Consider the following 26,692-nt stretch of genomic DNA (forward strand, 5'->3'; position numbering starts at 1 on the left):
CCAGTGTAAAGCAGATTAATCTATGATTTTATATAAGAAATACCCCCGCCACAGCAAACCTGCCGTCTAAGCGAATTTCCATTTGGCCGAAATGATTTTCAATTGATCTATTTAAATAACATTAGGTTTAACGAGTACCTAGGTTTGCTGCTACAAGGAAACTAATAAAGTAGTGTGTTTTTCGTAAAATATTGATAGCTTACTATAAAATAAATAAATTTGCCAAGTTTGATCAAAATATATCCATAAACAAGCAAACTACAACATTTTACAATATTCTCCATAATAATAACATGGGAATTTTAAATTTACAATTTTTTTAGTTTTCTCCGTAACCAATAACCGTACAAAAACACTTTGATATACTGAACTGTTTGTTTTTTTAAGCTCTTTAAGAAGGTTTAGAGAAAAATTGGGAAATTTTGTGTTTTGAGGGTAAAAAGTGAGAAAAACCAATTTTTACCCCATAAAACCCCCCATAAAACCCTGTTCCCATGGACCGATCATGCTGGATCGCGAACTCATTCAAGTTTATCCCGCCTTACACCTTCAAACCAAATTTCATCAAAATCTGATAAAAATTACTCAAGTTATCGTGTTCACGGACACATATATATATATATATAAATCTATATATATATATATATATATATCAATCAGGCAATCTTCTAAACAATTTTAAAATATTTACAACTTTAATTATATAGAAATGTTCATAACACAGTAAGTAATTCCATTAGTTGCATAAGCTTTTACGTGAGTGTTTTTAATTAATTGAAAATTAAGTCTGTAATAACTCTTAAAATAGCTCCTGTAATACCGGTACTTGATAATTGCTTGATTTCTAGCAACGAGTACACAAGTTAAAAATTCAACAATGCATTAACATAACAAGCTCTCTTTCACGCTGCGAGACTAGTAAACGGCAGAAGTAAGGCAGAACTGCGGTATTGGTTTACCATACACGCCTGCAACGATGCGCTGCAAACCGCGCGACGAGTAGCTAAATGAACCGTAGAGTAAGTGAGCCTTCTAATATTTGTAGAGGGTTCACTTACTCTACAGATCATTGTGCCAATGAACTGTAGAGTAAGTGAGCCGTCTTCTATTTGTGTAATAGTTATCATGAAATAGGCTCGTATAGTATACGAGCCTACTCCTGTAATTTATTTAAATTCAGTATTTTGGCTCGTATACTATACGAGCTTATTCCTGAATTATTCAAGAATTCATACGCTTGGCTCATAGGCACAATGATCTGTAGAGTAAGTGAACCCTCTTCATTTATTTGATATTTTTGATCGGCTCGTATAGTATACGAGCCTGTAGTGCAAGTGAACCTTCAATATTATTTACGAAGCTCGTATAGACTATGATTTGTAGAGTAAGTGAGCCATGTGTTTTAAGAATTACATATTTGGAGGCTCATTGTGTCAATGATTCGTAGAGTAAGTGAACCCTAACCGTATGAGGAACCAAAGAAAACAGCAAAAGGCGTGGGGTGTCATAGCTTATAATGTCATAGCTTATAATCGTGAATTTGTTCCATAGCTTATAATGTTGAAAATGTGGCATAGCTTATAATCAGTTATAAGCTATGCCACACTTTCACGAAAAATTATAAGCTATGCCACAATTTCTCTAAAACGTTATAAGGTATGACACATTTTCAGTTTCACAACTTATAATGGTCAAATAGTGGCGCAGCTTATAATTCCGATTCTGTTCTATAGCTTATAATCCTGATTTTGAGTCATACCTTATAATCCTGATTTTGGGGCATAGCTTATAATTGAAGAGAGACTGTTGCATTGTGGGAATGGCATCAGCTGCTCGCTTCAGTCAGGTCTACCATATATACGATATTTTATGGTAGGATACGATAATTATTGTAATTGACCGTACTGACAACTGCGATATCGTAATTTATAACCTAAACATTTATTTATTTAAATGTTTTAAACGATTTTTATACGAGAAATGGCAACAATTACATGCTATATGACAATGAAAATGCAAGAAATATTTATAGTGAGAAGTTAAAAGATATGAAAATGAAGTGAAGGATAACGGCATTGAAAATTAATGAATCTTGTCAATAGTCCGGCTGGTGTTTACATAAGATAAAGAAGAGGAACAATAATTATCAATAAATTGTAAACATCAAAAAATTCCAAAACTATTGAGGTGTTGAAATCCAGTAAGTTGTGTTTTAATCCAATCCTGTTCCTAGGCCTTGTTATTCAAAGTAACAAAATGCAGCAGGCTATTATTTGCTTGAGTGTTATTAGGTTAAGTTAGTAGGTACAGTTGCCTAGCCTACTTAAGCTTAAGGTAGCTGTGACTCAAGTTACAGATTTCCTGTGACAGGCCTAAACAATTAACTTAATAAAAATATCAGTGAATGTATTCAACGGCTGCACTTTATTTTACGTCCTACACTCATTCGAATGAAAATATTGATTATTAGATTGTTTCATTCGATATATCGTTTGGTTAGTTAGGTTAGGTTAACCTTACCTAACTAACCAAATGATATAACTTATCTAATAATCGATATATCGATCGATATTTTCATTCGAATGAGTGTAGGACGTAAAGTAAAGTGCAGCCCTTAAGTTTACGTCCTACACTCATTTGAATGAGTATTAAGTATTCGAGTAGGCCTATATTCGATATAAGTAGGCTATCAAGTTTGTATCACCTTTTGTTTGTGTAACCTTAGAAATGGTAAACGTGATAATACTGAGCCAAGAGATTTAACTTGGGTAGGCCTACAGTTTCTTAACTGGGCTACGCTAACTTAAGTTAATATATTTTATTGAACTACAGTATTGAATTAAAAATATTGATTAATAATAGATATTTTAAAATATACCTATCTAAGTTTATTATAAAATTAAATTATCATAACCTAACTTAACCAACCAAACTTGCTGATGGTGAAAAAATCGCATGTAGGTTTACTAATCAAATTGATAGTTTCAATAAAATTAGCGTAGCCCAGTTAAGAAACTGTACCCTTTAACTTAGCCTATTCTACCATCAATACTGTTAATACTATCCAATGAAATGGCGACGATACATATTAGGTATTTTAAGCCAAGTATGAATGGAAATTTAGTAGTCTATAAAATAACTTACAATAGGTAACGTCACAAAACTTAAGTTAGGTTAATTTCACACAGTAAACAAGGCAGCAAACCATGCAGTTAACTTAAGGCAAAAAAACATGTAGGCTACCTAAGAAAATGAAATTGTGACACATACCTGAGTACATGAATAAAATTACAAATTAGGCAAGTAGGCCTATGGGTCAACTTTTTTCATATTAGCCCACCATACTTACAATTGATTGTAATTGGCAAAGGCAAATATCCTCGTATTATGTTTCTTTCATAACCTAAAATCAAATGAAAATTCGGTTTGAAGGTGTAAGGCGGGATAAATCTGAATGAGTTCGCGAACTAGCATGATCGGGCCATGGGACCGGGTTTTAATGAGTTCTATCATAGATAAAACATACTCCCTTACTAGATAAGTCATCCTAATGGAACAGCTGAAGCCAATTTTATTGTTAGTTCTGTACGTCCAACTATAGAGGTTATGTTTTGTTTACAATTTGTTTCTTGTTATTGCAGTCATTTAAAACCTCGTTTAACCTAATAAAACGATATAATCATAAACAATAACTGGTCTCCTAGTTATATAACCAAATAGTAAAGCACAAATCATGAAAATAACTCTAAAATAATAGAAACAAAATGTTGTCTACACTAGCGATCTGTGTGGACGTACATGAACTAGACACAAAAAACAAGCTTCAAAATTTACAATGGGATGAAGAGTCTACTTGTGTTGCTTAGTCTATGGTTCTATGGAGAGAAGGGGCCTAGGCCAAAAAATGGGGTTTTCTCATTTTTTACCCTTAAAACACAAAATTTATCAATTATTCTCTAGACCTTTCTAAAGAAATTTAAAAAAAATAATATGTCATCTATGTATCGTGTTGTGTATAGTGGAGTCGTGGATTAGTTGTCCGCTTAACTGTGTGTGTGTAAGTGTTCGCATAAAAAACTCAAGCTAACCGTTGCACCTATAGTGTTAAAAAATTGCACGAATCTTAATTATGACACCAATGGAAAGTCACCATAAAATTTAGACGATTCCGTTCAGTAGTAATTATAAAACCCTCAAAATACATTTTTAAATTTGTCCCATAAGAATAACATTAGAAGCTACCTTCTTCTACTTTTTATTTGTTTATGTTTTGCGACCAACAAAAAGCTTAATTTATATTTTAAACTATATATATATATAGGCTATATTTATTTTTATAAATCAAACTTGAAAGCTTTATTTTATACTAAGCTATTAATGTTTTAATAAAAAACACACTTTATTAGTTCCACCTGGGTAATGACACTTGGGTCCGAGAGAACCAGTGGCCTTCGAGTTTTTAAGTTTTTATCTACCAATCCAAATATTTGTACAAAGAAAATATGCCCTACCTTGAGCTATAGTTCTATATTCTGTTTTTACTTTTAACAAGAAGTAGGCCTGAATGATGTACACTGCCTATTTTTGTTCCAGGTAAATTTTCTTGTAAAGCTTGGAGCATTGCAAATGTTTGGTGTTAATGTATGAGAGTACTTCACATGTAAACAATAAGTTGTCTGCTTATTTGGGGCCAAATAAGAAGGAGAGAAATTTTCTTGGAAAAGAATCGAAAGCAATAAAGATAAGTAAGTTTGGCTAAGTTATCAATATGATTAAAAAGCATTTTCAGTCCTTGTTTAACATTAACACGTTGACTGCTAACGCCGACTCTAGTCGGCGTCGCTAGCACTTCAATGTGGCGCGCGCCGACAAAAGTCGGCACCAGACCAACAGAAATATATTGAGTCAGTGTGAGCTTAGCCTCAGACGTAGACGTTATAATCGTTGCCAGCCTGCCAGCTTAGAATGCGAGCTTTACTTTGGTGTAGGTTGGTACTAAAATTTCCCGTAAAATCCTGTCTGGCAATGCTTTTGTCCCGGTTTCGGGGATTTTTTCTCTTCAACCCACATTACAAAGACACTGGATACGGATCCGTGCAGTGCTGCTACCTTTGGGTGTTTCAGTGAACTACATCCACTCTCGGGGTAACGCAGCACAGTCACCACTGCTCTTTTGTGATTCGTCAGACTGAAATATTTGAATGCCAATTGCGTTCGCTGATTCGGTTGCGTGCCGGGGCTTCGCACGCCACTGGGGAGCGCCTGTACGTTGTTTTCAGCAGTCATCGTGTTAACTTATGATGTGCTGTGGCGGTTAAGTTTTTATATTTGGAAAAAAATACACTTTAATCAACTTACAGCACTGTTCAAGTTTCAGAGTTACCTATGGTGACAGAATAATACAAGGCATGTTATTTAAGTAAGTACTGTTTTTAAAATTCTCCGTTTCAGTGCTGCGATTGGCATTTTGGACATTTGTGCTGTGTATGTGGATGTATTGGCAAGCCTGCGCTGGAAATTCGGCACAAATCGGCTGTGTTTACATCCGGTTTAGAGCATTCAAAACGGTGCCGCCAATTGAGACTGCCGTCGCCTGTGAAGTTTGCGCTGTACCGGTAATTAGATTTTTAAGTGCTAAAGGTGTGAAAGCCATTTAAATTCATTGACAGATAAGTGAAGTGTATGAGGAGAAAATTATGAGTGGCGGAATGGTACCTACGCAGGTGGGTAAGGGCATTTAAAGATGGCCGCACCAACGTTCATGAATAGCAACGCACAGGGTGGCCATCTATCAAATTGTCATGGTGATTTCCAGGATGTGAATCCGTTATCTTCGGAACCGGAGACTTACGCTGTACAACTACACCAGTCTAAATATGTGGAAAGATCAAGTTATTTGTTTATAGTTTATTGCCCCCACACAACTGGTAACAATAAAGTAGTTTCACATCTTTTTGTGGTAAAAAAATGTTAATACCAGCACAGAATTAAATTAGTTATTTTTCCCCAACACCCATTAAACCTTAGATACATCGATTGCTCATATGTAGGAGCTTGAACAAAAACGATCATACTAGTTTGATGAGACACCGTGCTTGTCAGATCATGTGAAATGAGAAAGGCTACTATCTTACTAATGTTACAAATGTGAAAGTTTGTGTGTTTGTTTGTTCGTTTGTGTGTTTGAAGTTCAATCACGTGTTAATTACTGGATGGATTGGGCTCAAATTTGGCATGATGATAGCTCACATTCACGATTAACATAGGTATAGGCATATTTTTATCTCAAAAATCCTTTTGGGCTCCGCCTTAGTGGCTCTAGAGTTTCCCATGTTAACCTTTACTCATATTTAAATGGAATTAAAGAATTTAGTCAGCTGTTTCAACTAAAAAGGTTGGTTCTATGATATGCAAAGGCGTTAAAAGTTATAAGATTTACCAACAGGATGCAGCACTATTATTTTTTTTTCATTTATGAAAACAGCTAATTTGAACTAAGCAGCAACAAAAAACTGTGATACACAATGGTAACTGTCTGTTTACAGTTATGTTTATGTTTTTAATTTCACGAATAATTTGTGATATTTTGTGAATCTTTAATAATTAATTTTTTTCTTTTGTTTGGGTGAAGTGGTAGAACATTATGGCTATGGTAGATGAGTAATACTATAGTCATAGACAATAGAGTAAATATAGACTGCCGCTAGAGCTTTTTGCCATTCGATATCAGTTATCGGTATTCGATTCAGTGTCGTCGTCGACTTCTCGCCAGCTGTTACCAGCACTACCACTCTTGCAAACGAAATGATTACTAATCGCTATTGTCGTCTTCTGCAATCGCGTCAAAATCATGAACATCTACCGCGGCTGTGTAGACATCATCATTGAATGCCGTGGTCACGAAACGTCATCGTCGTCCTCGATTGCGGCAAAATTGTGAACATCTTCAGCGGCCGTATATACAATCGTCTTGCGCGATCGCAGAAAAGACGTGATCATTTTTCCCGTGGTCCGTGGTCACGAAAACGTCGTCTAGCACAGTCGCGGTTTAAGAACATCTCCCGCGGTCGTGTAGACACATCATCGTCTTGCGCCATCACGGAAACGTGATCGTTGTCTAGCGCAATTGAGTAGCGGTAAATCATGAAATTTACCGACTTTGATATCAAAATAAAGACTAAATCCCAACTTTTCCAGACCATTTTGAAATTCAATACTAATACCTGACTTTCCCGTTTTCCCCGACTACTAGACATCCTGGTTAAATTTAATTTTGACCTTGCAAATATAAAACAAAACCTTCCAATAAACCACTTCCTAAAATTATGGATTAATAAAGAAAAACTTTGAATCATTGTTGTTCTGTATGTATTTAGAACAAATAATAAATGTATTTATCAAGGTACAATTTTAACCAACTTTATTCAACACATATTAAAAACAAAGTGAACATGTAAACATTATAACCAGCTGATAATAGTCTATATAAATAAAATTAGAGTTTTGTCTGTACATTGCTTAGAATAATGAACTTTTTGGTTATTTTTACATTTCATAGGTCAGAGAAACCGAATCAAACCTTATCTCAATTTCTGTCTGTCTGTCTGTCTGTCTGTCTGTCTGTCTATCTGTCATTCTCTTGGTAACGCTAAAATACGCACTTTATTACAACTACTCCTCAATAACTATAGCACTGTCCCGCCTGAAACTTATTTTCCAAATACTATACATATATGAGATGGTTTTAGACGTATTTCATCGAATATGAGACAGTTAGATATTTAACAGTAAACCCTTGAAAATCAAGTTTTTGTCGATTTTTGACGTGGAATTTCTGGAAGAATGTTGCTTTGTTTACAACTAATCATATGCACATGGTTTTAATTGAAATACAATCTTAATTTTGACATTGGCATACAGCTGTGATTAGAAAACGTTAGCCTATTTGAACTCAAGGTTAACCATAGCCTTATCGATTCACACAACTTAAAAACCATACAAAATGTATACTATATTATATAACTGAACACCAGTTCTGCTAATTATAACAATGGGTTTTGTACATTTCATCCATTACCGTACAAATAATTAAAATAATAATACATTAATTGGTTAGAAGTAAATTTAATTCAAATTACAGATTCAATACAAAGTATTCAATATAAAAGTTAAACATTTTAGATAACAAAATTACGATCAGCTGATTGTTATTCTTTAATATCTGTGCGCTACTAACCAGCAAACAAACTTGACCAGTTTATTATTGTTCATTACTCTTTACACCAAAATAAAAGTTATAATAGTTAATAATGTCCTAAATTATTTCACGTTTATAAATAAAAGAAAATCTACTCTTCTTTTAATTTATTTTTTTTTGAGGTAATGTTTTTAAAAAAGTTCATATTCCCATATGAATTTGCATCAATCAGATGTTTCATACTGTACAGTAGAGATATTCGTTGACATAGTGTCAAACACAAATTAAATTTGTTTACAACTAAACATATGGACAATATTTTTGTTGCTTTAGTTGAGAGGTTACAAGTTAATCTTTAATACATTATTTGTTGAAATATTTTCTATTGTTTCTAAATAAATATGTCCTGAAGAGTATGCCTCGCAAGAGAAAAAGCAATTTGGGTAGAAAAACAAATAATGCCAAGAGACAAAAATTGTGTGTATCCACGGAATCAGTTGATTATGATGATTCGGACTCTGATGATGGTGTACATAGCAATAATGAGTCGACAATTTTAAGTTCCGTTGTGGTTGAAGATTATGCACGACCTTCAACCAGTCGAGAGCGTGTCGCCCTATTTAGGTCTCAGCAGAATGAAAAAGAACGTGAAAGCAGGCGAGACACTGAACGTTTAAGATTTAGCCAAAGAATACAAAATGAGACGGAAGAGGAGCGAGAAGCTCGACGGAACAGGGACCGAATACGGCACGTCCAGAGAAAAGAAAATGAGACAGAAGAGGAGCGAGATGCACGTCGGTGCAGCAACCGAATACAGCAAGTTCAGAAGAGGGGAAACGAGACAGAGGTTGAGCGAGAAGCACGTCGGAACAGTGACCGAATACTACACGTTCGGGGGAGGGAAAACGAAACAGAGGAGGAGCAAGAAGCACGTCGGGAGAGTGACCGAATACTACATGTTCAGAGGAGGGAAAACGAGACAGATGAGAAGCGAGAAGCACGTCGGAACAGTGACCGAATAATACACGTAAGGAAGAGGGAAAATGAAACAGAGGAGGAGCAAGAAGCACGTCGGGAGAGTGACCGAAAACTACATGTTCAGAGGAGGGAAAACGAGACAGATGAGGAGCGAGAAGCACGTCGGAACAGTGACCGAATACGACACGTACGGAAGAGGGAAAACGAAACAGAGGAGGAGCAAGAAGCACGTCGGAACAATGACCGAATATTACACGTCCAGAGAAGGGAAAACGAAACAGAGGAGGAGCAAGAAGCACGTCGGGAGAGTGACCGAATACTACATGTTCAAAGGAGGGAAAACGAGACAGTGGAGGAGGGAGGAGCACGTCGAAACAGTGACCGAATCCTACACGTTCGCAGGAGGGAAAATGAAACAAGAGAAGAGAGAGAAAGTAGGCAAGAACGAGATAGAGTTCGGCAAAACCAACGTAGGAATAATGAAACTCCTGAAGAGCGGGAAGCTAGACATATAATCGACAATGATAGGTACCGTCGCACTGTTGAAGAGCAAACTCTACTTTTGCATGACGAGGCGACCCGAGTGGAGGAACTTCGAGCAAGCCAGGACATTGCTGACAGAAATGCCCGTGTTGCCGCTGATTCTGAAAGACATAGGGTGAACAGAGTCGTTGAGAGCGACGCAGAAAGACAAACTAGGATCGCGCGGGAAAAAACTCGGCATGTCGAAAGAAATTTAACAGAATGGCGAGACACACACAACAGTGGATTCCAATATGATCCTTTTACACGTTACAGTGAAGCTGCCAATATTGGAGATTTTGATAAAGTTTGTAGGTTTTGTCACGCTTTGAGTTGGTCAAAGGAACCACGTGGAATATGTTGTGCTTCTGGTAAAGTGTCCATACCGTCTATTTTGGAAGCACCTGAGCCGCTACGTACATGGATATCGGACGAATCACCTCAATCGCGAAATTTTCTTAGACATATCAGGGCCTACAATAGTGCGTTCCAAATGACTTCTTTTGGAGGTAATGAAATCCGTGAAGGACCATATATGCCTACATTTAAGGTTCAAGGACAAGTGTACCATTTGATCGGCTCTCTTTTGCCACCCCCTGGACTTCCGCCGTCTTACCTTCAGATTTACTTTGTTGGGGATGACCAAGTCCAGCTTCAAAGAAGGCAAAGTTTATTTCAAGACCTTGATCATGACATGTTGGCCGCTTTGCAAAACATGCTTCAGAATAATAACGCCTACTTGCTCAGCTTCAAAACTACTTTAGAAACATTTCCTGTAGATTCACCTGATTTCAAAATTGTTATTAGAGCCGACAGACGCCCTGCAGGGGACCACCCAGGTAGATACAATGAACCAACAGTCAATGAGGTTGCTATTTTGATGATTGGGGATCCAAGTGACCATCGAGACATCATTTTAAATTCAAGAGAACAGGGTTTGAAACGAATATATGAAACCCACCGATCTTATGATGCCCTACAATATCCCCTTATGTTTTGTAGAGGCGAAGATGGATATAGTTTCAATTTATATCATGTAAACCCGGTTACTAAACAACCAACCACAAAGAAAACTAGCTCACGAGAGTTTTACGCCTATCGCATTATGGTTAGAGAAGGTGAAGCAAATCACATTCATAAATTCAAACAGCTTTTGAACCAGTACTTGGTGGACATGTACGCTAAAGTTGAGAGTGAAAGGCTGCTGTATCTTCGTACGCACCAAAAGGAACTGAGAGCAGAGAATTACATACACCTTCAAGACGCTTTAAGACGAGACGACAACGTAGAAGAAATGGGGCAAAAGATAATTTTACCTGCCACCTTCACTGGAGGTCCTAGATATATGCATTCTCGCACACAGGACGCCTTTTGCTATGTTCGGAAGTTTGGTCGTCCAGAACTTTTCATAACAATGACAACAAATCCAAAATGGATAGAAATCACGAGTGTAATTGGAGAAAGGCAGTCTGCTCACAACCGGTATGATGTGGTATCACGAGTTTTTCATTTGAAGCTTAACTGTATGATTGCTGTTCTTATGAAAGGCCAGATTTATGGCTCAGTTCGCTGCTACATGTACTCTGTTGAATGGCAGAAACGTGGTCTTCCACACGCTCATATCCTGATTTGGCTTGAAGAATCCATTCCTCCAAATAGAATAGATCAAGTCATTTCTGCAGAGCTTCCAAATCCTGAAACTGATCCTGAACTTGCAGATATAGTCAAGACTCACATGCTGCACGGACCATGCGGAGCTTTTAATGTGCGACAGCGCAAGCTTCCGTGTATGAAGGATGGTCACTGTAGCAAAAGATACCCTAGACCATTTGTCAATGAAACGGCAACAGGAGACAATGGATACCCAACATACAGAAGGCGCTCCCCAGATGATGGAGGCCATCATGTCCTAATCAGAGTAGGTAACGATGAAATCCCTATGGACAACCGATGGGTAGTACCTTACTCGCCTGTATTGTCCCGAACATTTCTAACACATGTTAACGTTGAGTACTGTAGCAGTGTAAAATCTATAAAGTACATCTGCAAGTACATAAACAAGGGCAGTGACCAGGCCACATTTGCAGTAAGTAATGACACAGACGAAATTAAAATGTACCAAAGTGGTCGGTATATATGCACATCTGAGGCGGTATGGAGAATTTTATCATTTCCTATACATGAGAGGTTTCCCGCTGTGTTGCATTTAGAGGTCCACCTTCCAAATGAGCAAAGAGTATATTTCCAGCCAGGCAATGTTCGGGAAAGAATGGACCAAAGTACAACTCTTTTGGCCTTCTTCAATCTCTGCCAGACGGACGCCTTTTCAAGAACCCTCCTCTACAACGAGTTGCCCTATTATTACACATACTCTAAACAAAGAGGTTGGTCCAGGAGGCGGAGAGGACAACCAGTACCAGGACATCCTGACGTGAGACAAGATCCGTGCATCGGTAGGGTGTACACTGTCCATCCAAGCTGCAGTGAGCGTTACCATCTCCTTAATAGTCTGGGACGAGTGTACGATGTCCAATAAACTGACAATCGAGGCCCTCGACAGAACACTCAAAGATATGAGGAACAGTAATAAGATCATGGGTGGAGTGACGGTATTGTTCTCTGGTGACTTCCGCCAAACTCTGCCAGTTGTAGTGAGAGGCACAAGGGCGGATGAAATTAACGCCTCTATGAAAAGATCTACCCTATGGCCAATAATGAACAAACTGGCGTTAACAAAGAACATGCGGGCCAATATTGGAAATGAGGTGGAAGAATTCTCCAATGTTCTGTTAAAGTTGGGAGATGGAAAGCTGGGTAACGTTGATGGAACTATCGATATACCACCTTCTCTTGGTGTTATTGTTCAAACCCAAGATGAACTCATCGAGAAAGTCTATCCAGGAATTGAAGACCTCCCAAACAAGAGCAGTGCCTGGTTATGCAATAGGGCTATTCTCACTCCAAAAAATGAAGTTTCAACAAAGATAAATAAGAAAGTGATGTCCCTATTCCTAAGCGAGGACAAGACATATTTGTCGGTGAACACAGTTCTAAGAAATGATGACGCAGTGCACTACCCGGCAGAGTTTCTTGACTCGGTGACAGCACCTGGACTACCCGCCCACGAACTTAATCTTAAAATTGGTATTCCCGTTATGCTTCTAAGAAATTTAAACCCTCCTAAATTATGCAATGGGACTCGGCTTCGAATTCGAAGTCTCCAGCGAAATGTCATAGAAGCCGAAATTCTAACAGGCTGTGGTGCGGGAGAAGTGGTGTTTGTCCCCCGGATCCCCCTCATCCCAAGCAACTATCCCTTTGAGTTTAAGCGCCTGCAATTTCCCTTAAATCCATGTTTTTCCATGACGATCAACAAATCGCAAGGTCAGACACTGTCAACAGCAGGGATTGAACTAGGTGACGCGCAATGTTTTTCACACGGACAGCTGTACGTGGCGTGCAGCCGAGTGCGATCGCCAACCAACCTTTACATACATGCCCCAGGCGGTCGAACCACTAATATAGTATATGAAGAGGCATTAAGTTAGGCAACCTTTTAATTTTTTGTGTTTTTTGTTTTTCTTCACTATTTAATATTTATTTTCAATGTATGTCATTTGTTGTTTTTGAAATTTTGATATTGTAATTTCGCTGTGACAAATGTTAAGCGCTTCAACTCTGCTATCTTTGCCAACTTTGTTATTTAAAACTTTTGAATATTTTTTAAGATTTAAGTTTTTTAATGTATTTTTATGTACTAAATTATGTTAAAATAAATTAATCATTGTTATTACAAAAAGTTTGTAACCTTATTCTTGAATAAACCCGTACGAAGAACGGGTACTCACAGCTAGTTATAGAATAAATTTAAGTAAATAAGTAAAGATAGACATTTAGGATGTAACACCTCCCCTTCTTAGTGAGTTTCATAAGTTAAGTCTATCGACGGGTTTATGTGTCCGTTTTGATCGTCTCACTGTCATAGCGGAAGCTGGTGCCACTGGAACATCTGACATGTTGTTACTGGTCTCTGGTGCCACTGGAACATCTGACATGTTGTTACTGGTCTCTGGTGCCACTGGAACATCTGACATGTTGTTACTGGTCTCTGGATCATCTGGTATATTGGGATCATTGGCCTCTGGATTAATGTTGTGATAATTTGTTGCGTGGTTTTCGGTTGGTTCCTCTCTGACTTCTCCAAAATTTGTTGGTATGAATACTTGATTTTGCTCATTCCTTAATGAAAATTCACACAAGTCCCTCCCTGAGCGTCTAATTTGATCTTGATGTCGTCTGATTGGGCCACTGCTTGTGGTTATTTCATAATTTCTTGGTCCTTCTTTTTTGTTGATCTTTCCAAACCCCCATTTGTTGCAGGTTCCATAGAGGCGGTAGGCGACAGGGTCTTGAGCTTTAAAGGACTTTTGCCTGTCACGGTCTTGAGCTTTAAAGGACTTTTGCCTGTCACGGTCTTGAGCTTTAAAGGACTTTTGCCTGTCACGGTCTTGAGCTTTAAAGGACTTTTGCCTGTCACAGTCTGTGTCAAACTTCTGGTTCATTTTTTGTGACAAATCAGGATACAATAAGTCAAGTCTTGATCGAATTTGACGTCCAATAAAGAGATGTGAAGGAGATTGTCCTGTAGTACTATGTGGAGCTCTTCGATAGGCCATTAAATATCTCTGCAGTTTTATTTCGATAGAGCCTTCCTCAAAGTGCATGGCTCTGATGGTATCTTTCAAGTCTTGCACATAGCGTTCTACTTGACCATTAGTAGCAGGATGGTAAGGTGCTGATCTCTTGTGTCTAATTCCATTTGATTTAAGAAATTTTTCAAACTCTAATGAAACAAATTGCCTTCCGTTGTCTGACACTAATATGTCAGGGATTCCAAAGGAGCCGAAGAATTTACGCAAAGCCTCAATAGTTTTATGTGAATTTATGGTTGTAAGTGTTACAATTTCTGGCCATTTACTGTAGGCATCCACAATTAGGAGAAAATAATGGCCATAAAATGGTCCAGCAAAATCAACATGAATTCTTTGCATAGGCCTTGAAGGATATTCCCAATGGTGAACTGGTGCTTTGGGTGATTCATGCTGTACTCGTTGACATCCCAAACAGTTTAAGGTCATATGCTCAATGTCTGCATCAATTTTAGGCCACCAAACATACGAACGAGCTAGTCCCTTCATGCGAACTATACCCACATGAGCCTCATGAAGTTCTTTCAAAATTCTTGCACGAAGTTGTTTGGGAATCACGACACGATTCCCTTTTAATAAGCATCCAAGCTGAATTGACCATTCTTGTTCGTTAGAAGACATCGGGTGATGGATTGGCTCCCCTCTGATTAGTGATTGATAAATATCTCTAAGATCTGGATCAGATTGTGTATTTTTTGCTATTTCTTCAGCTGTGACAGGTAAAGTGTAGATTTGTTCTATTTCATGAACATCGGCTGAGTCAATAACAGCAGCTTCTTCAACATTTTTAGGTAGTCTTGAAAGTGCATCAGCATTAACATTGTCTTTGGTTGATTTATACTTTATGTCAAATGAAAATGCCTGAAGGAATATAGCATAATGTTGTAGTCTTGTTGCGGCCATAAGTGGTATTCCATTTTTCGGTCCAAATATAGATACCAGGGTTTGTGGTCTGTAACTAGGGTGAAATGACGTCCATAAAGGTATTGGTAAAAGTGTTTAACTCCAAAATAAATTGCCAGGGCTTCTTTTTGTATGACACTGTACTGTTTTTGTGTTTGTGATAGTGTTTTGGAAGCAAATGCAACAGGTCTTTCGTTTCCATCCGGAAACACATGAGAAAGAATTGCCGAAATTCCAGATTGACTAGCATCTGTTGCTAGAATGAGTGGTAAGTGTGGGTCAAAATGGCATAGTATATTCTCTGACATCATTTCCTCCTTCACCAATTGAAAATCATGTTCACATTCTTCAGTCCAATTAAAAGGTACATTAGCTCTTGTGAGATTAATAATGGCTTGCATCTTTTCACTTAAGTTTGGAATAAACTTTCGATAGTAACTTATCAAACCAAGGATTTGTCTAACTTCTTTCACATTACTTGGTCTCTTCAGGTTTCTTATTGCTTCAGTAATATGTTTACTTTTACTTATTCCCTTTGACGAGACATGGTAACCAAGAAAGTCAATCTCTGGTACAAGGAATTGAGATTTAGAAACATTAATGTGTAAATCGTTGTCTTTGAACCGATTTAATACAGCTCGGAGTCTTTTCAAATGTTCTTCATCACTGTGGGCTGTTATTTTGACATCGTCAAAGAAAACATCAACACCATCAATACCTTGTAGAATATTTTCCATTGCTGATTGCCAAATAGCAGGTGCACTTGCAATTCCGAATGGTAGACGATTTACTCGATATAGACCTTTATGTGTATTGATTGTGAGTAATTCTCTGTATTCTTCTTTCACTGGCATGTGTAGGTAAGCTTCAGATATATCAATCTTTGTAAATTTAGTCGAATTACCCATTCTGGCCAAAATATCATCAATGCGGGGCATGTTGTGTTCTGGTATTACCAAATGGGGATTGAGGGTTACTTTGTAGTCTCCACACAGTCTGATATTCCCATTTGCCTTCATAATCGGTACAACTGGAGTAGCCCAAGAACTCTGATTCACCTTTGTAATTATACCTTCTTTTTCTAGTCTGTCGATTTCTGCACTAACTTTTGGTAACAAAGCATAAGGTAGTGGTCTAGCTTTTTTAAAAACTGGTGTAGTGTCAGGCTTTAAGTTAAGAAGTGCTTCTCCCCCTTTGAAACGTCCAACTCTTGGTTCAAATATGGATTTAAATTCCATTAAAATATTGTGTACTTTGGGATTTGAGTGTTTAACTCTATCCAAGTCAGCTCCGTGAACGTTATGTATGTCTGACCAATTTATTTTAATGGATCTCAGCCATTCCCTACCAAATATCGTATCTCTATTACCATCGACTATATACAATGGAAGATATTTGGTTTGGTTACCGTAACCAACCTGAACAATGGTTTTACCGAATGGAACAAATTCATTTTTGTTGAAATCTCTTAAGATTATGTCTGGATTCATTAAAGGTCTGTGTTTAGGAAAAAACTTGGAAAAGTTACTTTTTGACATCAAAGATACTCCTGCTCCTGTATCTAGTTCAAACGGAATAGGTTTCCCATTTATTTTTATGTTTAACATAATTTTCCTAAATTTATCTTCTGAGGTATTCATAGAACAAATGTCAATAACATTAGTTTCCTTATAGAGGGATCCAACAGAATTGTTCATATTTTGTTGTAGAAATATTTCATTTTGATCTTCGAACGAGTCTGTTATTTGTTTTACATTTCTTGAAGTAGTGTTAAATGTAGTCTTATTTTGTCTTTGCAATTTGATAGGTGCATTAGGATTCCTAAAACAAATCTTTGCTAGATGCCCTATTTTTTTACAGAAGTTACATGTTGTATTTTTGTGTTTGCATTCAGATATGTATTCATGTAACTCTCCACAACGGTAACATTGTTTAATATTGGTACTGTTTTTAGGTTTTTGAAAACTTTTCTGTTGTACAACATTTAAGTTAACCGGCAATTCATTGTTTTCATGATTGAATTTTGATTGGATTGTTATTGAATCGTTTTGAGCCTTTTCAATTACTTGAGCCATGTCTACAGCTTTTTCAAAACTCAAATCACTGTCACTTAGAGTAATTAATCTTGTCTGTATTTTTTCATCCCTTAGTCCGAGTATGAATTGATTTCTCAGGGCTTTTGACAGAAATGTGCCGAAATTACAATATCTAGACAACTTTCTAAGATCCAATGAAAATTCAGAAATGTTTTCTCCTTCATATTGATGTCTACAATGAAATTTGAATGTCTCTGATACTTCATTTGGTTTCGGTGTAAAATGTGAATTAAGAGTTTGAACTAATTCAGCATAGGATTTAGTTATAGGTGATACAGGATGCAATATATCCCTAAGTTTACTGTAAGTGTCTGATCCAATACAGTGAAGTAACGTAATTTTCTTTTTATCTTCCGAAATGTTGTTATAAATGAATGATATCTCTAGTCTTTCCATATACATTTCCCATGTTTCATATCTTTCATTGAAGGGCCCAATCAATGCTGAGTTAATCATTTGAATGTTTTGAGAGGTATTTGAATTACTTGTACTCACCTCCATCGTCGCCAAATTGTTCTGTATGTATTTAGAACAAATAATAAATGTATTTATCAAGGTACAATTTTAACCAACTTTATTCAACACATATTAAAAACAAAGTGAACATGTAAACATTATAACCAGCTGATAATAGTTATAGAATAAATTTAAGTAAATAAGTAAAGATAGACATTTAGGATGTAACAATTGTAATGAAACTACAAAAGTATAACAAATATATGTTTAAAAAAAATACAATAAAAGATGGCATTTAAATTAATTTATTGCTTAATATTAAATAAGTCAATAAACTCCAATTCTGGGGGATTCCTCCAAAGTTGGCAACACTACTCCCAACTACCAAGTTGTTATGGAAACGGTCGCTAGCGCTTGATGCTGCAGCGGTGTGCGCCGTAACTACACATTACCCCTGGCGGTCGGCGCCGGAATATACGCTAACCGCAGCACAGCTGGCCACTCTACTCCTGCCAAGTATGGTCAGACCAACTACCATATGATTTTATATGATGAAGCCGTACTTGGGCTACCGCTGTATGGTTTCATCATGACATGTATTTCAATCATTCACTGGGTTATAATTTGTATGTATTTGAATGGATACATTTAATTCTTAATTGATAAAAGACTATGAAAACCGTTTAGTGCTCTTTGGTGTTCTATAGTGCTATGGTGGACACAAGAGCGTAATCTGATTTGGTTCTACAGTACTTTACTTTACTTTAATTTTAATAGTAGCCTGCTGTTAGCAGGTTTGTGCTGTGCTGGGCAAGTGTGTGCAATATCCATGGAAAAATTATGTTGAATCCTCTCACCTTGTGCAAGGATCCTTTAAGTCAATCTCAATTTCTCTTGCAGCAAAGTCCAGGACATAAATTAACCACCAAGCTAACAAGACACCCCTTTCTCTATTTAGTTCTGATAACAATTTTGAGTTATTGTTTATTTGTTTCAGGATATCATGACAGAAGAATGCAGAAGGGTTGCTCGGCTATTAACTTCGCCTTATAATCTTTATTTATTTCAATTGTGTTGTAAGAAGTATTTTTTAAACAGTAAAACTTTCTCCAATTTATAGACTACCTATTATGATTCATTGTTGTGTTTTATTAAGGTCCCTACCCTTATCTAAGAAATATTTTATAAACCAAAATGTTTAATGCTGCTCGCCTATTATTCTTTATGAAATATTAAAATACACTCCATTATTGAGCCTAATCATATTGATTTTCACCTTTTAAAAAAGTAAGTAACACAACCAAGACCACCAGTCCTTAAATAAAAGTACTTCATAATTATCCCAGTAAGACATAGGCTAATGGATTTCCAAATTCCTCCCTAGGAGTTTATCTGCATCCGGACAACCAAATTTTAAGATTATTATATTTAAAGAATAGGCTTGCTAATACAAATATTATGTTCATTTATAACTTTTTTCTCATTATCTATACATAAAATTGATTAAAATATGTGAATGCGACTATTATTAATGGGGGGGAGGGGGCGCCACAACCATGTTTGCTCCGGGCGCTGCCAACCCTAGATATTTACCTTAGGCCCCATTTATGCTCAAGTTTGGGTTGCAACTAAGGCTTGGTGTGTCGCCCAAAACAAGCGACAAGCAAAATTTAAATTTCATTCTTTTGTACCGAATGTGATGCAATAGTGATGGTCTAAACCAGAAATTTTGAATCTCAAAACCGAAACTTTAAAAAAATCAAATCCCGAATCTCGAATCTCAAAACCTAAACGCGAAACTTTTTTACTTAGCTGGTTACAAAGGTCAAGGTTACAAAAAATACACATAATCATAAAATGTTAAGTATGCAATCAAAACTGAAAGAGATCAATTCCTGACCATGACAAAACATAAATATGTGAATGTGACTGATAATCTTAAATCCCAAAAATAATTTTTTATAAACAACTAACAAAACAAATAATTAAACTTCTAACACCAACATAAACATGAATATTAAATTAATTAGAACATTTAGTGGTCAATATTTGTTTTTGCATTTAGTAAATATTGATGTGAAACTGAATTGTACCAGTTATAGTATTTAAGATACCTTTTGAAGTTCAGAATAAAATTTACTTAAAAATAAATTTAAGGCTAAAAAATAATAACAATGGCACAAAAAATGTCAGTAGTTTCAAAAATAAAACTGCCAAAATCTTCAATTTCGAAACTTTTGAATCTCGAAACTTTGTGATCGAATCTCGAAACCGAAACTTTTCCGAAGTTTTCAGCTGATTAGACATAGGCGACTTACCCAACGGCCCTACGACGTGGTGGGGAAAGCTTCTAGCCAAGGGTCTGTCTCAGTGACCAGTGTGTCTCCAACCATCCTATGCGTGGGGTGAGTTGTTAAGTGGAGTCGTGCAAATCAATTTGTAGTTTGCTGTGTTAGTTGGCAAAAATTTAATTTTCAACAAACCCTAAAGCCTATATCCCTCAGGGATATAATTGCCACGCGTTTGGAATTAAATTAAGTTAGGAAAAACTCGTTTCATCCTCACCACTTTATACATACCGCTCCCAAAATTTCACGTCTTAGTTCAACCAAAATTCAATTTGTCCGCATTTTGGAAAAAACTCATCCGTATTCTCTCTGATTCCAAGTGTTTTGTGTCTGACAACCTAGTAAGTAAGTAACTATATATTATTTATTGTATTAGTGTTATAATTACCTACTCTTAGTGGGTCGTACAAGCCGTTACATTTTATTTTATGTTTTGTCATTTCCTGTTCTTGAGCACATGTTTTCAGATTCAGATACTAATAAGTACATTTTGTATCCATTTTGATATAATTAATTGGTATTGATACATAGTCAGTGATTTATTTATTAAAATACATCACATAACGCCTAAGGAGTGCTTCTGCACGCAGGCAGGTAAATTGTCAAAATATAATAATAGTATAGAATAAAAGCAACATAATAATAAATATAGTAATAAACATAATAGAATAAATTATTAACAGTATTGAAAAACAAGTATAAAATAAGTTAGGTTATTAGCAAAGTTTACAAATAAGTTATATCAATGTCTATAAGTTCTGTTTACTACAATCAGACTGATAAAAAATCCTCAATTCTGTAACAACAATTGTCTAACAGGTAAGACAGTAAGTGTAACAGGAACTTTTTTAATGATTCTACCTCTCTCAGTGATAAAGGAAGCTTATTATACAGTTTGAGACCCATATAAAAAGTACTCTTTTCATAAGCAGCTGATTTATGTGTGGGGTACTGCAACACAGAGCTCATGGGCCTAAAGCTGTATTGGGAGTTACTTCTTTTTTCTTCATAAATAGAAAAATGTTTTTTGACAAAGATTAAAGTGTTGAATATATACAAAGAGGGCACAGGTAAAATCTTCATTCTTTTAAACAAATTTCTACAAGATGTTCTTGGATTAACTTGTGCAAGCAATAACTCTTATAATTCTCTTTTGTATTTTAAATATTTTTTTACTGTCAGTGGCATTTCCCCAGAACTCAATACCATAGCCAATGTTAGAGTCCACATATGCAAAGTATACCATTATCTGAGTTTTTTCATCTATTAATTTTGAAAGCACTAAAGTAACGTGAAATGCTGCATTAAGCTTAGATTCCAATTGATTGATATGATCAGACCATGTTAGAGTTGAGTCTAATTTTATTCCTAAAAGGTTGAAAGATTGAATTTTACTTAATGTGTCTTCTAACGGGTTATAGTCAATCTGTCTACTTTTTATGCTATTAGAATGGAAGTTCACACAATATGTTTTATTTCTGTTAAGTTTAAGATTATTGGCCAGAAACCATTCAGTCATAAGATCAAGATCATTTTTAATTTCAATTTTTAAAATATCAGGGTTTTTATGTTTTAATACTGCAGTAGTATCATCAGCATACATTACCAATTTTGACTTAAGATTTTGTTTCAAGAGGTCATCAACATAAATAAGAAACAACAATGGACCCATTATTGAACCCTGGGGAACACCTTCAGTGACATTTTTGAAGCCTTAATAGTTAAGAGTAATTCAGTTGAACTTTTTGTTTTCTACCCAACAAGTACGACTCCACCAAATCATAAGCTTTTTGTCTAATTCCATAAAACTGAAGTTTGTGCAATAAAATATTGTGATTGACACAGTCAAATGCCCTTGACAAATCACAGAAAATGCCAATGGCATACTGTGATCCATCAACGGCACTTGCTATGTAATTCAAGACCTCAAAGAGAGCATCTGAAGTGTTACAACCCCTAAATCCAAACTGATTACTACAAGGAATGTTGATGGTTTCAAGATATGATACTAGTCACTAGTCTATTACAGATTAATTTTTCATAAACCTTGGAGAAAACTGGCAATAAGGATATTGGTCTGAAATTCTCAAGCTGTGTTTTATCTCCTTTTTTGTAGATTGGACAAACAATACTATATTTCAGTAAATCTGGAAATATGCCTTTATTAATAGAAATGTCGATGATGTATGACAAAGGTTCAACAATGCTGTTTTTACAAATTTTTAAAATAAAAGAGGGAATGCCATTCCATCCTGAGGATCTGGAATTTTTCAATTCACTAATTATGGACCTAATCTCACTTGAGGTAGTTAATTTAAAACAATCTAACAATCTAGTTCATTTTACAAAAATAAAATTGAAGCTAGACAAAAATATCCATCAATAGCTTCAAGGACAAACTATCCGCTTTTGCACCGACAATCGTCTGCTCTGCTATGTCACAACACTGCAACAGTTTGTGGTTGGGTGATAACTACCCTAACCATGACAACGTTTGGTTTAAAAGGACCCAAAGTATTTATTAATAATCACAATTAACGTCCATTTATATAGTCTGGCCATATTTATGGGCCTGTAATAGGCTACATGTTTATGCCGTGTTGGATTAACCGTGGTTTTCATACTTATCTGTGGTGTACCTCCCACCATTACCCTGGATAATCTAGGTTTCTTCAATTGAAAACAGACTCACGAAATTATGAGAGAAATGAAAGCATGAAGTAAAAACAGCATAAGCTATCGCACAATATGAACAGACAATTGCAGGTATAAAATGCCACATGAACAAAAAATTGACTTTTCATAACAAGAAATATAATTTCTAAAGATAATAAATTTGAACGTATTATTTCCTGTATTTCATAAGCTTTATATCCACGAACTTATGAGGGGACATTAAAAGCTTAAGGCATAGATTAAAGGAGTATAGACACTCTACTTTTGGCTACTTCTTTTTATCAATGCTTAAGGTTAAAACAGAAATAACTACCTATCCCACAGAATTAACAGATAATTTAGGCCTACAGGGATTTAACCTCTTAAGGTAAATTTAACATGAAATACAATTTACCTTGTACTAACAAAATATATAATTTACAACAGTTGATAAACTTGAACATATACTGAGGTTATATTCACGAAATAATAACGGGAAACGAAATCTTAAAAGTGAAAACAAAAACAACTATTTCAAAACATTAAAAGATAATTTAAATATTTAAACTATAGCAGTTACCCGGCGCGCGTTGTTGTGCTTAACAAGAATGATTTTAAATGGTAATTATTCTTTACGATGAAACCATGTTACAATAGAGTAGATATTAATAATTGTCTCAGTCATAAGCGTTTCCGTAACTTGTACATTTTTCAATTTTGATTTTTAGTCGTCACTTGAAAATCCACACTGGAATTTCTTTTTGTTTTACTTAACATAAGGTTCATCAATATTTTTCTTATTTCTGGTATTTTACATATGATAATAACCCCTACAAATAAGTGACTGGAGATCATTTTTTACATGCACAACTGAAACAAAAACATACAAACTACAAACAGTCATGATTTCCTCATTTACAAAGAGATGTCTGAAAGAGGCATCATACTCAGCGTTTGCTAGGATTCTTACAGCTCTTTTTTTATTAGCAGTACATCATTAATTTCAGCAGACCCACCTCAGAGTCTGAGCCCATACAAAAGAACTCCTTGAAAAAAAGCTACATAGCCTTTTTTTAAACAGTTTTTATTTAGACAACTTTTTAGACAACTTTACTCAATAAAAACAAATTGTAAACAAAACATGACCTCTATAATCTACATTGCACCGTACAGAAATAAAACTACAATTTGGGCTTACTGTTCCATAAGTATGACAAATCTACTAAATATGTTTTGATCATAGATCAAACATTAAGCCCCTTAGAAGATTTGTCATCCTTGTTGAAAAGCTGAAGGCAATTTTATTGATATTCTATGCCGACTGTAGAGGTTGTGTTTTTTTTTACAATATATGTTTCTTGATTGTTATTTCAGTTATTTAAAACCTAATTTGACCAAATAAAACTATCTAATCATAAAAAATAACTGGTCTCCTAGTTATCTAACCAAACCGTAAAGCACAAATCTTAAAATTACCCTAATATAATAGAAACAATATTTCGTTTACACTAGCGATCAGTGTCGACATACATGAACTAGACACGAAAAACAAGCTTCAAAATCAACAATGGGATGAGAAGTCTACTTATGTTGCATAGTCTACGGTTTTATCTATGAAAAAGTATTTTTACACCGGTATTACACAATATTACAAAATAAATATTATACAATAGTTATGCATAGCATAAATAAGCAACACGAGCAACATCAAGCTTATGATAATATATTTCAGCTTACGTAATTAAAGTAAAACAGCAGATACAAAAAGTTATTCTATTATTCAACAAAAACCATTTCATATATAGGCTACATCTATTACATATGTCGTCCAGGAGTAGAGGTAATACCAGAATATGACCTCACTTTCGGCGTTTTTGGACCTAGGACTTTTGAATTTTTTTGGCGAAAAAACACCCAAAATAGGTAAAATATGATGGTTTTACCCTATTTTTGGCGTTTTAGAGGCTATATGGGGGCATTTTTTGGTTAAAAAATGTTATTAATACTGAAAAAACAAGCCTGGAAATGAAGAGCTTTTTTTGACCACTTTTTTTAAAACCCAGCTCTCGGCACGTGAACTCGGACGCGCTCCCAACCCATAGGTTACTTCTGATCCCCAGCGATGACAAACTAAAAGTCTTATGAAAAAATGTTAGAAACAAAAATTGAGGAACATCTAATCATCTATACTTCTTCCACTGAAAGTTTTTCTCTGACTGAAAAATAAAAAAAATCCTCGCTTACTTACTTTTTCATGTTTGCTTTGAGTAACCTTTTTATATTTTCCTTAATTAATAATTATACAGTGGCATAAATTAAATTATATTTATATTGTATTAAACAGTAGTTTATGTAGAATTTTAATATATAAATTTTATGCTATAAATATTTTTTTTAGAAGCTAGACAAACATGTAAGTGATAGAAGGCGCATCACTTTGAACATCGTCATGCCCCCGACAGTGCCGTGCTGGTAATACCTAGAGTTTGAAACTATTGCTATTGTTGAAATTATATTATAACACATTTACATACAAAAGAAACTGGTAAATGGTTTTAAATTGTTTAACTTTTTATGCTGTATTATTATGTTGAAGGCTATTTTGGTTGCTGGAATTTTAGCTGTTTTGTTGTATATCAAGCCTTTTTTTTAGATATAAGTATTTTTAAACAATAAATCAGACCTTTATTTACTAATGCTATTATTATATTACAATGCATTGGCATACAAATGAAAATGGTTTGATTTATTTGTACTCATATAAAATAATATAATTCTTTTGAGTTATAGGGATGTCTGGTGATTAAATCACAAATTTAGAATATTTAATAATGGCCTTTTAAAATAATGGAATTAAGTATAGACTTATAACATTTTCATGATAACTGTTTGATTTATTTGTACTCATTTAAAATAATGTTAAAATAGTATTTGATTTTTATGTTGTATTATTGTTTTTTGTTGTTTAAAAGTTGGAACTAACATAGTGTACCTAAATTTAACCATTTGTCGTATCTCAAGCAGTTTTTGAGAAATAAGCATTTTAAAACGATAAAGTCACACCAGTAATGCATGGAGTTTGTAACCATTACCAACACTGATATTATGTTATAATACATTGTCATACAAATGGAACCATTTAATTTATTTACCAAATGGTACTCATATAAGTTTTAGATTTTTACATTTTTACCCTGTATTATTGTTTTATATCAAAAGTTGAAATCAATGTAGTGTGCCTAAATATGTTTATTTACTGTATCTCAAGCAAATAGATAGAATAGGATAAAGAGGTGTTTTTGGTGTTTTACCTATGAGAATAACATGGGGAGATTTTAAGCCACTTTTTAAAAAATCGTGCTTATTTATACATTTCTATATAAATGTCCAACTCCAAAAATATTTTCAATCCATATTAATGTCTGTATCATGTGAGATTTGTACCAGTTGGTTTGAAATATTTATAAATTTAATGTGTTGCTGGAATCACCTTAAATGGCAAGAAACACATAGTGTTGGGACCTCTGGTAAAATATTGGATTTTTTCTAGTTTGGATTAAATATTTGTGAAAAATTGAAAAAATATGTTTTTTACTCAACTATTTTAGCGTCTTGAAACATGTATTACCGAGGAATCAGGCAAATATTTCGTGCCGAAATTATATTTTACCTTACGTGAGAACTTGGAATCATTATTTAAACTCAGTCCTGCTCCACAGTATCATTGCAGGCTTGCTTCTTGTCACAAGTGGTGAATTGTGTACAGTTTATGTGTGGTGCAAAGACTGGGTTTTCTTTTTAGTTGTGACCAGCTCATTCCTAAGATGC

At 35.3% G+C, this 26,692-nt stretch overlaps 3 protein-coding genes and 1 long non-coding RNA gene across 4 annotated transcripts; 3 read left to right on the forward strand and 1 right to left on the reverse strand.

Moving 5' to 3' along the window:
* Nucleotides 1-2,127: 2,127 nt before the first annotated feature.
* Nucleotides 2,128-6,120, forward strand: LOC128985537 (uncharacterized). The gene is made up of 3 exons (XR_008490040.1): nucleotides 2,128-2,200; nucleotides 4,594-4,745; nucleotides 5,452-6,120. It is a non-coding gene; the product is annotated as an uncharacterized LOC128985537 (long non-coding RNA).
* Nucleotides 6,121-8,612: 2,492 nt separating this feature from the next.
* LOC128985176 (uncharacterized) lies at nucleotides 8,613-12,233 on the forward strand. Its single transcript, XM_054404558.1, has one exon. The coding sequence runs from the start codon at nucleotides 8,613-8,615 to the stop codon at nucleotides 12,231-12,233; it is 3,621 nt and encodes a 1,206-aa protein (XP_054260533.1).
* Nucleotides 12,234-12,291: 58 nt separating this feature from the next.
* On the forward strand, nucleotides 12,292-13,245 carry LOC128985177 (uncharacterized). Its single transcript, XM_054404559.1, has one exon. It carries the CDS (start codon nucleotides 12,292-12,294, stop codon nucleotides 13,243-13,245), a length of 954 nt encoding a protein of 317 aa, XP_054260534.1.
* Nucleotides 13,246-13,623: 378 nt separating this feature from the next.
* Nucleotides 13,624-15,309, reverse strand: LOC128985178 (uncharacterized protein K02A2.6-like). Its single transcript, XM_054404560.1, has one exon. The coding sequence runs from the start codon at nucleotides 15,307-15,309 to the stop codon at nucleotides 13,624-13,626; it is 1,686 nt and encodes a 561-aa protein (XP_054260535.1).
* Between the last annotated feature and the right edge of the window lie 11,383 nt (nucleotides 15,310-26,692).

The sequence above is a fragment of the Macrosteles quadrilineatus genome, unplaced genomic scaffold, assembly GCF_028750875.1.
Source record: "Macrosteles quadrilineatus isolate MER2022 unplaced genomic scaffold, UCM_ALF_1.0 Scaffold_2__2_contigs__length_208266976, whole genome shotgun sequence".
NCBI lineage: Eukaryota > Metazoa > Arthropoda > Insecta > Hemiptera > Cicadellidae > Macrosteles > Macrosteles quadrilineatus.

Excerpts from the sequence above, each read along its gene's own strand:
- LOC128985176 (XM_054404558.1), top strand. The coding sequence starts at position 8,613 with ATGCCTCGCAAGAGAAAAAGCAATTTGGGTAGAAAAACAAATAATGCC.
- LOC128985177 (XM_054404559.1), top strand. The coding sequence starts at position 12,292 with ATGGGTGGAGTGACGGTATTGTTCTCTGGTGACTTCCGCCAAACTCTG.
- LOC128985178 (XM_054404560.1), bottom strand. The coding sequence starts at position 15,309 with ATGGCCGCAACAAGACTACAACATTATGCTATATTCCTTCAGGCATTT.